The sequence below is a fragment of the Bolinopsis microptera genome, chromosome 6, assembly GCF_026151205.1.
Source record: "Bolinopsis microptera isolate Bmic1 chromosome 6, MBARI_Bmic_1.0, whole genome shotgun sequence".
In the NCBI taxonomy this organism is placed as follows: Eukaryota; Metazoa; Ctenophora; class Tentaculata; order Lobata; family Bolinopsidae; genus Bolinopsis; species Bolinopsis microptera.
In genome coordinates, this window is record NC_087077.1 from 15194649 (window position 1) to 15210077 (window position 15429).

The 15429-nt window shown below is 37.0% G+C and overlaps 1 protein-coding gene across 2 annotated transcripts; it reads right to left on the reverse strand.

The window, feature by feature from the left end:
- Window positions 1-269: 269 nt before the first annotated feature.
- On the reverse strand, window positions 270-5844 carry LOC134816356 (potassium voltage-gated channel subfamily A member 6-like). Of its 2 annotated transcripts, none has more exons than XM_063825167.1 (11): window positions 5239-5844; window positions 4912-5052; window positions 4124-4239; window positions 3741-3905; window positions 3343-3484; window positions 2928-3048; window positions 2607-2724; window positions 2329-2440; window positions 1998-2089; window positions 1474-1592; window positions 270-1320 (listed from the first exon to the last, which is right to left on the reverse strand). In XM_063825167.1, exons 1-7 carry the CDS (start codon window positions 5268-5270, stop codon window positions 2623-2625), a joined length of 819 nt encoding a protein of 272 aa, XP_063681237.1. In that variant the 5' UTR covers window positions 5271-5844; the 3' UTR covers window positions 270-1320; window positions 1474-1592; window positions 1998-2089; window positions 2329-2440; window positions 2607-2622. The 2 variants fall into 2 exon arrangements, with proteins under 2 accessions (XP_063681237.1, XP_063681238.1); XM_063825168.1 differs by having other exon boundaries at window positions 5468-5538.
- Window positions 5845-15429: the final 9585 nt, after the last annotated feature.

A 15429-nucleotide genomic window follows, 5' to 3' on the forward strand; every position in this document is an offset into this window, starting at 1 on the left:
CATTTTCCTGTAACAAATCTTTAGGACCAAGCCAGGTATGGCAAGGACCATTGGATATTGATAATGATTTTAACCAGGTTGAATTAAACCATAAAAATCCAATTTCGAATACATTTTTGGAACAATTTATAAACTTGAACATCGTAGACAACTGTGACACTGATAACTAGATAAGGAGAATAAAGAATTGGACGCCTAATATATAATTTGAGTGGTGAATCCATGGAAACAAGCACTAGTTACCACTAGTTACCACTAGTTACCACATAGATTACTCAATTTACCAATTAGATAAATAGACCAGACAGATTACATTGTCTACTTTCTCTAAGAATATAATAACTTCTGTACCCATGGAAATTTCCGCGTGGAATATATCCAGATGATATTATTCATGCAAGTGAGGCGACGTAAATATATGATATAAAACTGGTATAACTGTTGAAATAAGCATTTATCATCAGCAGAGACTGCAAAGTGTGCAGAACATTCTCAGAAACACACCTCGGGGCATGCACAGCGTGTACTTTTCCAATAAAACTATAGAAATCTTGCCGTTTTTGCGATTTAGTGTTCAAATGACAAACGTCATACCCATATAAACGTTTCATTGATTTTCAAGAATCGACTAATACTCTGAAAAATTCATGCAAAACTTTTGTCGGGAAAAAGGAAAAATAACCCCCTTTGCCGAGATGGAACGTAATGGATCAGCGTCCCTAATTCATTTATAAAACTGATTATAATAAACATATCCAATAAAGATACGATATCGTCAAACCGTCTAAATGTGACTGTAGAGTGTAGACAATAGACCTTTGCAACTGTAAGAAATGTTAGGTTAAATTTCAACCCAGATTATTCGGCTGAAGAGGTTGGGCATGTCTCAAACAAACCTTTCTCACGCGCAGCAGTGTTCGTATCAAAATAATACATTCATTTAGTCAGCCTCTTATCCATCTTGCTAAATGATGAACTGCGATCCCGTTAGTGATATAACTGATTAGCTAGTAGTTGTATGTTTGATATTGCAGGTAGAAATCTACACCTTATCCCCCATTTTATCAAAAGAATCCTGCATGATGGTCTTTATTGGGAATTTTCTTAAACTTTCTGCGCTTCTCAGAGACTTGTTCTTGATGGGCTTGGAGCGTGGAGCTGAACTTGCTCACTATTAGTGTCATTGGTAGGGCGATGTAGATCATGCTAAGGAAGAGGATAATAGAGCCAACAGATTGACCGAGAGGAGTTTTGGGATAGAGATCTCCGTAGCCGACTGTCGTCATGGTAACTGCCGCCCACCAGCACGCGTGTAAAATACTAAACAGGGATGTTTAGATAAGATCAATGTTGATGAGGGTTCAGATCACTAATACCAATTATATCAATTAAATAAGAAATCAATTGATGTTTTTCCTTTGACATTAAAAGATATCGAATATTATCAAGGAAACACACAATTTGCACACCAACCTTTTGAAGTCTGATTCGGCACTTTCCTCAATATAAAACATTATGGTTCCGAAGATGAGGGTTCCCATGACCCAGGTAAGAAACAGCATCCCCAGCTCTGATAAACAGCTGCTCACCACCTATATTGGTGAGTCAAAATGTGGATTCAAATCTGCAATTTATTGTTTCATGGAGGTATAGCAACTATGAGTGGGATACAAATCATGTATAAATGTATAAATGGTTCATCCAAATATGTCACATGGTGGTTTGAGTGTGGGGTCTGTAACTATGCTCATATAGTTTAATGATTTTATCTTCATACGGTTGTCTGATTTTTTCCTCAATATTGAAACTGTTGATGCAAACTTCATTCATGAAATAAAAATCGAATGTAACCAGTAAAATGTACGGGTAGCTTTCAGAGGTCTTACGGAGAAAATATTACATTCTGTGATTGTATGTACAATGATAACGATGTGGCTGCATTGACAAAACTAATTAATAATTAACTAAATTAAATAAATACTAATAGATGCGGTTACCTCCATCATCAGCATCATCCTCGAAGAGTGGCGTATAAGTTTGAATAGCCTCGTTATCCTGAATAACCTTAATATTCTGAATGCTGCCAAGCCTGGGAAACAAATGTTTTTAAAATTTTAAGAGTTATATAACTTATAAGCAATAGCTAGGTCTTGCCAATTCTATTATAATCTTCGCAACGGACAATATCCATGATTATTGGCCTAATTTGATTTCCAGCCAACAAATACAATTATAAGCGATAAATCTTTGCGTTTCATAGGGTTTTATCGATTTAGCTGTTCTCAAAACCTCTGAAATGAACAGACAGAATATAGTATTAACTATTACCTGATGCACTCTCTCTTCCGACAATAAGTTCGACGTAAAATGGCACAATAGCGAGGAAATCAAACCAGTTAAGAACAACTTTTAGGAAATTCCCTAAACTCGGTGTGCTTATCTGAAATTAGTCATTTACTTTAATGCCGTAAACTAAAATCGTAATTCATATTGACACATTATCTACGTAGAAATTTTTAAAGATTACAACATGCTCAAATTATTAAATACGCATAATATCAAAACTGTTTAATATTGAAAAGACAGTTGATTTGATAGTTTCTTACAATTCTAAGAACCAAATCAAGTGTGAAGTAAGACACACAGACAGTGTCCACTATGAAAAAAGGTTTCGATGCTGGTATCGTTTCGGTACTTTGGAATACTCTCCCATATCAAGTTAATCTGCAGGATGATTTTAATATTTACTGTAAAATGAATAAATTATCGTACGATTGATTAAGTTGTTGACACTGATAAATTATTCATGAATTCATGTTTTTTAAGACTTGTTTAATCCACACTATTTAACGATTTACCATGGCTACAAGTAATTAGGGCAATAAATAAAATTTACAGAAATTGAGAATTTCATCGTAAAGCCTTACCACGCTGATAACGATAATGAGTATATTACTGTAAGCCCAAATTCGGGCTGGAATGGACGACTTTGGATACTCCACAAAACCCCATAAAGCGGACCTCCAGCGCTGAAATCCAACCGACTGACTGCAGGAAATAGTTCGTTAAGAGTCTTCAGTGACGACAAGAATACTGCAAGAGTTGTACTATTTTTCAAAAGAATGGCCATGAAATGATCAACATGCGTTGAAGGGGTTAGGTTGTAGATGTGCAAAACAGTTTAACTATACAACTAATTATGCAAAATATGCTCTGCGATGTTACTTTTATGTAATCTTGTATTTCGAGAATTAAAGCTATTTCCCATGAAGGTACGGATATTTTTAATATCATCTCTCCCTGGTACGGATACCTGATAATAAGATAACAATAAGATGATACCTGATAAGCTGGCTATGAGTCATGTCCGGTTCCGGGCTCTCTCCTTGTGACTCACCACAAGTACCGTCGATCAGCTGGAAGAATTCTAGCTCTCTTTCGAAAACGATGTCGGGCAACCCCTCAGGTTGGTATATGTCCCCACCTAGGGCGATGTAGATCATGCTAAGGAAGAGGATAATCCCCACCTAAATATATGGTTTCAACCGTCTAGTGTCCTTTGCGAAATCCTGTCACAAATGTATAGGAGGTGTCTAGACTTTATAGATCCACCTAGACGTGACAAGTCACAGGACATTACGTTGTTCAGCTGCAAATTATGAAAAAAGGGAATGCATCGTTCGATATGGTTTCTACAATACCTCAAAACCTCAAGGTTTTAACAGTAAAAAGGGTTCTACCTGTTTGATAGTAATACAGAATAGAGTCAAAAGCAATCTGATTTCTGTTGAAGTAGTACTCGTCGCGGAAAATGTCGTAGTACTGTTTCCTCGCATCGTGATTCCCGAGCAGGGTGTCTGGAAACTTGTTCAGATCCACCAGGGAGGTCTCGAATATTTTACCCGCTGAGGAAAGAATTTATGTGTTAATTACACGACTGTTCATTATTTTGACGGATATTTTAGAATCTAGTGCACCTGCGATCTGATATTTTGAATATCGCCGTACGTGGTTCACATATCAGACTGAGACAGCGTGTTTTTTCAGATATTAAATAAGGAGAAAATAATAACGTAAAAGAAGGTGGCGATATATTAAATGTTAGTAAAAATTAGGTACTGACACACGTTAATGGTGATTCTGTCACTGCTTGGGTACACGATCTTCTCCCCGTTGTTTACTAGCATGAAGTTCTTCATTTGTCGGTCCACGGATCCAAGCATTCCGCATTCAATTGACCTTCAAGGTATTTCGGCTTGTCAGTATTACTATTTGAAATGGACAGAAGAATTAGCATGAAAAACAGTAGAACAAGTGGAGATTAAAGCGGTTCTACTTTAAGTTGGGGCCGGCTAAAGAGCTATGGCCGTTAGTTATTAAAATGTTTGAAAAGCAAAAATGTTAAAAGTCAATGAATATCAACTTATCAACTTATAATTTCTTACATGCCGGTCCCCTTTTCCAGGCTGACCTATCAGCGCACTGAACTCATATCACGTGACAATAACGGACTAATATAAGTTAGAGGTGCCCACAATCTAAACACAGGAAGTTTAAGTACTATCAAAACAATTTATAGTATCGGAGAAGCTTGGTTGCCAGCTAATAAAGGCAGGATTTCTGGCTGATGGCTGTGAAGAATGCGGGATATAACAGTATAACGACTAATGAAGCCTGAAGGATGTGTTTCCCAATTAGGAGGTTAACTTCCCATTCCTGTCAATTTGCTTAGAAACAGCATAGTACGGTTGTTACACAACATAAAAATCCAAAATTACAGATCAATTGTCAACATAGACTCTTGCATTGTAAAACTCCATCATCTTGTGTTTTTACTACAGTATATTTGTCAACGGTAAGTTGTTCTAACACAAAAAAATTGTCAGAACAATTGTACTTAATATAACGTACCTGCTTTTGACGAAGGGTGTTGTGCCCCTGCGGCAGGTGTTAGACATTTGTATGTCGGGGGTGGGAGGGGAAAGTGTATTGTTCAGGTTGTGACCTCCCACATGGTTATTCGGCGATACCACCACTGGCACGGGACTGATACTGAAATATTTCCCTGTTAATCGTTATTAAATCCTCTCTTTAGTCTGGTCGGTGTGATTTTCATGACTTTAGCATGGCGACCAAAAAGCGGAAAGGCGACGGAATTAAATACTGTTCACAATCAATTTCAGCCGAAAACTAAGAAAGAAATACTGCGTTTTAACAATGTTATACTACTACACCCACGGAGAATAGCCGAATTGAACTTTCTTCGACATCAGAGTCAAAACAGATTATCACTGCACATAGCGATGTTGGCAAAAACGTTAAATGGTACTACACGGTACAATTAAGCCTTTTGCAGGAAAAGGTCAAACTTCAGAGCATCAGAGGAAACTGAACAAAAACGAATCGGTATATGGCAATAAGAAAGTGTGCTAAGTTTAACTTTATTACGCAAAGTATACCCTTGTACCTGTTTAACAGCCAGCTAACGAACCCTTAGAACCTCCAGCAACGTAAACGTGCCAAGATAAATTTAGTTTGGTGGACCCCTATGACCTGGCAATTCTAATCTAATGAGCGCCGGAATAGAGGCATGGCAACATTTATAGTAAAGGTATCGATAGTTTACACAAGCCTTTAATAATGTCCTTAATGTCAAAGCCAGTTTTCGAACTTGATAGTAACGTGGAATAAACTAGACTGTAGACCTTCTATTCAGAATAATAGACATGAAAAATTGGTTGCGAAAAGATGTACACTTGAAAAAAAGGTGACTGGATATATAGCGTCTGCTTTACGTAAGGTCATACCGTACTAGTACAACGTAATCAAGTATACCCTTCCAAATGAGCTGAGGGAGTGAGGGAGTTGCATTTTTTCACGCAATTTTCCGATCCCATGAAGACGATTCAGAATCTCTGAGGTCAACCTACAGGACACAGATCCATAGTCAACATATTTGACAACTTGCTAAAAATCGAGAAGAGTCGGAGGTAATAAACTTAAATCACAAGCAACATGATAGAGCGTGACATCAAGAGTAGTTCCGCATTTACATAAGATTCTCAACTTTATCTATTGTATTTGCTTTAAACAATAAAACAATATACTTGCATAAAATGTAATGCATCGAATTAGGGGATAAGCGTAAAAAATAAAGTAGCTACATCATTTTGCTATCACAATTCAAGATCTATGGCGTCATTTGTATTCAGTTACCCATAGATTCTGTTCAATGGAACTATTGTAAGCTTTATGTTTGACGGAAAGTTTCACAATTATACAAGCACTCGAATAAAATAGATATTAGAACATTTGTTAAAAGTTTAAAACTGGAATATATTAGTGATACTGTTACCCTGGTGATGTTACCTAGGGTGATTTTTACCCTGGTGATTGTTACCCTGGTGATTGTTACCCTGGTGATTGTTACCCTGGTGATTGTTACCCTGGTGATGTTACCCTGGTGATTGTTACCCTGGTGATTGTTAGTAACCTCCAGGTTTCAACAAACAAACCTCGGAAGACTGGGCTGTGCTGAGTGGGATCTGCTGAGTCTACTTGTAGTACTCTGTCTTCTGGCATTACTGCCCATGTAGGAGTGCATATCTTCCTTATTATTGCGTTAATTCTTACATACTACATACTACACATATACACACTGTTACATACTACTTCATTTGTTTTCTTGTCAAGTTTTAAGGACAAATTCAAAATATCTTATAAGAATTTGTATTTTACACAAAGCTGATTAGATTTAATAATAAATTTATTGAACGTTGACGTTTATGCGCAATAGCTTTATTTCGTCTTCAACGCTGAGCTTGATGAATTACATATTGTATCTCGTCACATGTGTGCTGTAGTGAAATTCCATGCGAATCGATGATTTACCCGAAATAGAATGGACCGGGAATTGAATACTATATTCAATTGCAATTTTGAATTTGCATTTATGCTGGACTAATGCTGATTAATCTTACGCCGTTTATTATTCGACTAAGGCGTGTAAATTTATCGGCGGCAGCGTTTGGTGATGGCCTGTTATAGCTCTGATGCTAGATGCAAGTGTTCGGAATTCAGTTCTGTAGAAAGAAGACGAATCACTAATCTCCATCATCGTGAAGATTCAAAATGTCGTGATTTTATTAATTTTGTAAACGGTACGTTCATGTCCTTACAAAAGAATGCCCGAGGGGAATGAGGATGTAACATCCTCAGGATGTTCATGTACCTCACGTCTCACGCTTTTGGAGAATAGGGTTGCGCCCCTGCGGCAGGTGTAAGATATCTGAACGTCGGGGAGGGAGGACTCCTCCCTGAGGAACGAATTTAATGGTGCTGTTACCCTTGTTACGTAGCCCTGGTGATGCTACTTTGATGCTGTTACCCTTTTGATGTTACCTTAGTGCTGTTACCCTTGTGATGTTACGTTAGTGCTGTTACCCTTGTGATGTTACCTTAGTGCTGTTACCCTTGTGATGTTACCTTAGTGCTGTTACCCTAGTGATGTTACCTTAGTGCTGTTACCCTTGTGAAGTTACCCTAGTAATGCAACCCTGTCAACATAGTGATGGTAATCATGACGTTATCGCATACCTTGTAATGATGGGCTGCACTGAGTTGGATCTGCTGGGTTTACTTGTGTTACTTTGTCTTATCGGACTATTGTTATTTAATTCATACGATTTTTCTGGATCCCGTACATGCATGTTACATCTTGTCCAACACTTTGTCTCCGAATGTCACTCCGCTGATGAATTGTCATCAAACTGAGATAAAACGTTTTATTTGTTACGGCATTCTGGTACAAAACGCAACGGACCTGTTACTAAGCTGTCCATTATTGCCGTCAACCAGCTATATCTCTATATTATCGAACTGTTACTAAAAATGCTAGTCCTGAATTTGTCAATGACAACAGAAAGTGGAAGTTTCATTTCGAAAACTGATATGTGTGAGAAATTGTGTCAAAATGAATGCAGGGCTCAAACATATCCACGGAGACCAAATATATTGAGAGCAACAAGATACAACTATAACAGTATAAAGCACTTTATTTGAGGTCTATTATAATATTAATGACGATGTGATGAAACTGCAATCAACTAAAATATGAGTATCAACAAGCCCGTGAAAACAAGATATTATAAAGATACAAGTCGTTGTTGTGCAGATGTACTTTTTCAGGTAGAGCATACAGGGTGTAGATTTGGAGGCCATAAAAACACAAGATGTACAACACGGAACTTACATAAAATGACTTGGCACATAGAAATGGGACTGTGAATTATGACTGACAATGCATTTCATGGCATTAGTCACAAGATTGGCCGGGTAGAGTAAGCGAATAAACCAGCTGAATATATAAAGCAGCACAAAGCGGTTACCCGGTAGTAGGAATCCTGCAACCACCTGCCTCCCCCCGCCCCCTGCAACCACCTGCTGCCCCCCCCCCCCCCCCCCCCCCCCCCACCCGGGGATTATAAACCGCTCTCCCAACCTGGTATAAATCTCTGTAATTACTGAACTTATTACCTATTATCGTGTGACTCATGCTGGTAAACGACAGGATTTAATAACACAACAGTCATACAATACAACGTGAAACACTAACGATATCACTGCATACTGCCGGTACATTGGAATCTGTCAATCAGGCTGATACGACGAGAGTACACCTTGATACGATAAAGTGATCAGTTACAAAGTAGTCCTAGCTTCTCCTAGTACCTACTACTAGTATAAAATTCGGATTGGAGTATTGTTTATGAGTCGAATTGTTGTAATGTATTCTGTGTAAAATTATCTTTATCCCGGTTACTGCGACAAGTAAAAATGCTCTTATTAGGGAAAGGAGTTTACTCTACGTTTCAATGTAACTACATCGTATTCATGATATAAAAACAAGTGTTAACAGTATAACAGTATAACCCCTAAGAGCAGCGTTGTCTAGACAACGCTAATCTTATAACCGGTAGTTGGATAAATTGGCAATTACAATGAATATGAAATGGAGTGGTGTCCTGACAAACCCGCTTCGTCCATTTGCTCTCCGAGTTTCTCAAAATTTGGTGTAGTAGAGCTTACACCAATGTGGTACTGATTTGAAACCATAAAATTCACAAACGTAATCTGTTGTTTCCGGTGCAATCACACAGATGTTTCCAAAGAAATGTTATGGAAATGAAGCTACAATCAATAATTCATGTCTACCCATTGTTATCCATAGGTTACCGATATGTTTGAAATGGTTCAAATGTTCAACAGTTTTTAAGTTGTCTCATGGCATGATGCTACTACATAATTGTAAGTCTAAGTAAGACGTGTTAGATACTAACACGTGTTTAAAACTTGGTCTACAGTGCAAACTTTTGTTTTGCTCTGAGATCTAACTATAATTTCATAGCTCAAAATCAAAGCAAAATTTCACGGTTAACAATTAGTGAAAGTTAAGCGTTCCTACTTTAAATTTACAATTTCGGTCAAACAAATGCTCTGTTGAAAGCAGTAACAATTCCGATGAAAGGGCATGTCAGTAACCTTAGGTTTTTAAACGGCATGAACTATTGTCCTACTGTTTGTTACTAAACTATTTATTACTTGAACATTGAATTATAAACCATTCTGGCCATAAACATTTCATCAAGCACTGTTATAATTTCCAAGATCAATGATTATTGAGAAATTGTAAAAACAAACAAGCTGTTATTTACAAGTGCTTCTGGCAACAGTTGTGAAGTATGTCAGTGTAGTGTTGATATGTGTAATGGTAGGTGTTGACATGTGTAATGGTATGTGAAGTATTGGTCAGGTAGAACGGAAATAATGGGGGTATTTTGGGAAATAAATACAAACCCTAATTCTTTGATGCAGGTTTATAGATAGCTGTTTTGAAATGGCTTTGCATTTCACGTTTGCAAGAATTTATAAATTAAGAATCCAGACATTGTGGAAAGAAATGCCTCCGACAAAAAAGACGAAAATCATTTCGATCGCCGATAAAGAAAAGTTATATACTAGTCAGTGATGATTGAAACTCAAAATTTAGAGTAGGGTTTCTATAAAAGTAGTACCATTGTGTATATAACTATATAAAAGTTGACGGTATCTCATCTTTTTGAACACCTAGTCACACACAGGCGGGAGGTATGTTTTGCTACATATTGGGAATGTACTTATTATATAGCTCAATTTTAACGTCAATTTTCACATGCTCGTCCACGTGCCCCCTTCAGACAGATCTGAGTCAACTATCCTAACTGGATGGATAGAAATGTGTTTAACAGCTCATACGAGAATATACTTTGTTAAACCTTAAATTCAGCGCGAGTTATTTCTGTTAAATGTTACCGCCTTTTTAAAACTGTCAGCAATCTGACGGATTCTTGTTGGGTGGGAACTAGCACAGAACAGAAAGCGGGTGGGGTGTGCATAGTGCAAAGTAAGGATGCTCAATTATTTAATTTAAAAGATGTTGGGTAACGTTGAGGTGATGGATGGAGGAAGGCAGGAATTAATAAGAGTTGTAGATGAATAAACAAAAGATAGAAGTTCCTAACCGATATAAGCCGCACGTGTCTTGAACAATACCCTAAAGTTAATGGACACTCAATATGCATGTTCCTGATCAAACAAGCACCATCCAGGGATTTAATCTGAGCCGCACGAGACTAAACCCTTCAGTGATCCAACTATTTCTGAACTTAAGACCCAAACAAACTAAAACCTCGCTCCGCGGCGATGCAATTTTAGTCTAAAAACTAAAACCCTGATATAAACAGCCTTCAATTCTGTACCCAGGAAAACTAAGACCTTGCTATCACGATTCCCTCCTAAGTACCCACACCCCTATTGTAATCCGCCATACAAAATCGATTAACACAAGTCAGTGTAGGTGCATACGTCACGCGTTATAGGAGCCAAGCAGCATTTTATATCCTGCCCAGTTGTCAAGTCAAAACTTTAATACCTGGTCCCTGGTTTAACTTGTTATAAACTTATAAACAAGGCGAGGATGGCTGTACACTTCACGGTACCACTGAAGTTTGTTAAGAAAAAACAGGGCTGCCACTGTGGTTGTGCTTATAGTATAAGGATTATACAATACGAGCTTATAGTATATCTTATTCTTCAGGGGAATTAAGCTATTATCAGGCTCCTTTATCTTCTAAATACTCTACGTGTTATGCGCTTAGCCCTTATTGTAGTCCTGGCAAACTGCTTGTTATTTGTTAAGCTGCGTTGCACTATCACTAGAAATTAGCCTACAGAATGGATGGGGGTGCATCGTATTCAGCTTTCAGAATAAGATTTTCCAAAATACCTCAGATATTGATCAGGATCATTTTGGGTAAAGTGACGACTTCAAGGAAGTTTTTACGGGTGTGTTAACTACTAAACATGCCAGAAATTTGTAGAACTCAACAAAGTCAAAATCTGGATTGAAACTTCAAGAAAGGCTGTCAGAAATTGAGTTGTAAATACAAGGCAAGCATGTTTTGATATACTGAACCTGCCAGTAATTTGATTATGTTTTCTGGCCAAGAAAGATTACTTGTCAGCGCTGAATTCTACACTGTTACACTAACTAAGACAAGTGTTAAACGGTCGGACCTAACAGTAACCAAGAAACAGAGTCCAGACAGAACCAACTGTTAGGAGTTGTCATGACAACTCCTAAATACAGAACCAACTGTTGACAACTCCTAAATACCAACATGAAATTTTTAGCCATGTAATGAAATGTTCTCGCCCAACAAAATGTTTAGAGCTGAATTTAAAACTGAATTTAGAACTGAAAACTGAGAAAGTAAGAAATATATGTATAGTGGATCGTGTCTAAAGGAAGGTTGATGACTATCATCTTTTTTGTAACAAATATACGCGGGTAAAGATTTATTGTCAGTTTTCTAATATTCAGGACATTAAAGACTATAATGCAGCCAACATTTCAAAGATTTATGCGGGATTATAAAAGTAAGAATTTTATTAGCAAAATTTTGAACTTCTCAATTAATTAAATAACAATTGAATAAAGTATATATTTACTGAAATCATAATAGCTCGAAATTAAATATGTACACTATTATACCTGCACTGTATCACTATCTGTACTATTACTGGGTATTATGTCATATTATTTCTATTGTTTTAAAAACTAATTACAACACTACAAATCTGTTCAATTTTATTGAGAACATAAATATCATTGAAACGATGAACAGTTTCCTTTACCTGAAAAGAGCAATTTCCCTTGGCCGCATACACGGAATTATCAGCAATTTTGAACTCTAAACATCACAACAACGCGACTCATAAATAATGTTCCTCTCCGGATATTGAACTTATTTCGATTGTATGTATAATAATCTAGTTAAGTGAAGCCATGTTGTCTAAATTCAAAATTGAAACAGAACGAATGAACTTGCCAAAATCGCATCAAAATATGAAATCACAAACGCCAAATGCAATATGCGTTAGGCAGTTAAAGAATTTCAGCGGCATATCGAAAAATTGAGATTTAACAGTACATTCTACGATCAAATAGAACTATAAATGCATTTGCATTTTGCTACTGCATATTGTATAAATAGCTGGTCTACTAATAAATAACTGAGTAGCGGTATAATCTGGAACTTTTATTTTAACCCACGTACTTCTTTAAAACAAAAAATTGGTGTTGACTTGAATCTTCAATATCCTAATTTTAAGAACTCAATTGATATAGAAGTGCAATAATGAGGCATTTAAAAACTTTTAGAATTCATCAAAATACAGATAGCACAATTAAAGTTATAATGAAGCACAACAATTCTCATCTGCGATGAAAGATCGTCTACGCTGTGTACTCTAACTGAGATCAAAGCGACCGTCAACTTCATATCAAATTAATCAAATACTCCACCAAAACTACCATGGAAAACTAACCGAACTCATATCAGAAGTTTCACCCTAACGAAAAGAGAGCAGAAGACCATCAAGTAGCAACCAAGACTATTCCGGCGGCTGGAGCATGCGCTCAGTAATCGCCCTATATACTATCTCGTGTAGAGCTGCTAGCCATGTGTTAAAGGAAACTGTATGGCTGCTATATTTTTAATGCTATATGTTAATAGCAGTCGCATTGCTGAAAATCTTAATGTCCATTAAACTGTACATGTCGATAGAGATTGAAAATGTGTAACATTTTAAGCTCAGTGCTCGGGAAAGATCTTTGATCGATCCACGTCAAGTGATGGATATTCATGTTTACAGTTTTACCGATGAAGCAGGAAAACACTGTAAAACAAGTTTAAGGTTAACATATCAGCCGGACGCACTGATGCAACAGCCCAACAGGGTTTAAATACACCAGCCTCTGTCAGGTTAAATTCAATTATCTTGTCGACAAAGAAAATGACGGTCGTCAATAAGTTTTTGTTGATGGCTACAAATTAAAATTTACACCGTCCGGGAAATGAAGTTTAACTTTGTATTTTCAGAGTTTGATATCAAATTCATCACCAGCTTGATTTGATGCTAAGCTATAATATTAAAAGCCGGCTTCTCACAAGATGAATCACCGCACGAACTCAAGCAGTACCAAAGTTAAACAGACCGGTAGCTGCGTGTACTGAAAATCAAATAAACACTTACCTTGGTGAATCTGGCTTTAAGTTTAAGGCCTCAATAATAGAATAATGGATAGTAAGTGCAATATTTGTTAGTGAGATATGATTTACATGTAAGGCCAATTTAACCACTTCAGATGGAGAATTGTGACTGTTACTGTTAAGGGCTGGTCAGGACGGCCTGCATAGCTGGCGACTCTATGGTCTGGTGAGTAATATTTTTCAAGCAATTTGAGCAAATTTTACTAAATAGCTCGAAAGTGGTAATAACTTTATAAGTTTTGAAAGTTTAAGATTCTAAGTGATAAATTCTAAGCAGTCTAGACGTCAGTCTGAATTTTTGACTAGCAAATAAAACTTACCTATTATAGCATCATGGGTTTTGGGTGTTCGGAGAGGAACTTAAAATCGAGTTAGAGTTAGAGGGAGACTTTCAGACTTATATGACTTTGTTAGTGCTCGGTTCTATTAGTGAGATATTTCATTTGTATTGGAGAACCTGGTTAATCTTCGACAGACTTGGCTGACGTGGCAGATTTATCGGCTCGAAGTTTAATGCTATATTTATTTTACGAATTATTCAGCTATATAATCATATTGGAACACATTAAATGTCACGCACTATTTATTGTAAAACGGTCCTCAATTGAACGATTCTGTATGTAACATTTTGGTAAATTGAAAATTGTAATCTCGACCGCAAAATTCATTCAAAGGCTGCTCAAGTAGTCAAGTAGCAAATTGAGTTACCGATGCATGCACCACTAGTTATAACACGGGGCTTCCTACTCTAGAGCCTAGAGGTGTACTACGAGTCGACGTTAACTCGAAAGTGAAGCTGTTACATTGTTTACCACCAGTCAGTCTCATTGTGGAACTGTTTTTAGCGGAAACTCTTATTGAATAATTGTGCAGACTCGAATGTGAGTTTAAATATAAATCCGTCATGCGAGCATCTATATTCTATAAGTGCATGAAAAAATAATTCTGATTGACAATGGAAGTTGAAAGTGCTATTTTTTGGAACTCGTATATCTGCAAACTTCGGTGAATAAAATGTCCTCGTCTCGACTTGATTCTGCAGGTAATTTTTGACGAGGACAAGTCAATATAACAATCATGCCTAATCTTAAAACTTGTGAGTTTAAACAAGAGGCGGAGCCAGTAAAATTAATTATGGAGCTGCGGGTGATTAGTAGACAATTTATTGACGTATTTACTTCTGAATCTACTTATGAAAGATACTCAGACCCTTTAGAAACTGAAATGTCTGCCAGGGTGTCAGGGTGTTCAATGTTCTACTGAGTGTTTGTAGCGTTAATTGTGTTTAAGGAAAGGAGCCTCACGATTCTTTCTCCGATGTAAGATGTTACAATTACATGTAAACTAGCCATTGTGTGCACTGTGCAGTCAGTAAGGCGGAGGACCCATCCATCAAGAACATACCGCCAGACTACAAATATATCTTAATCTGTAAATACAGATTCCGAATTATTTCAAGGACGAAAAAATATGTTTATGGAAGTTCATCATCTCTAATACTACAAGAACGGCAATTTACAATTACAAAGTGAAAAGTATCGTCATATTTTGTTGTTAATGGTACCTATATGTGACTTTAATGAAATAGAAAATGTTGGGAGTATAGCGATTGTTTATCCTTTATAATCAAATGTTGTTTGTTTGTGTAAAAATTCGGACGAAAGGCTCCAGATTAACAATCAGTTCGCGTCAATGCGCCGTGCTCCAAGCTGGTGAAGAATACAAGTTCACCAGTAATATTGACGGGCTCGTCATAAGTCATCCGAGACGTGCCAAC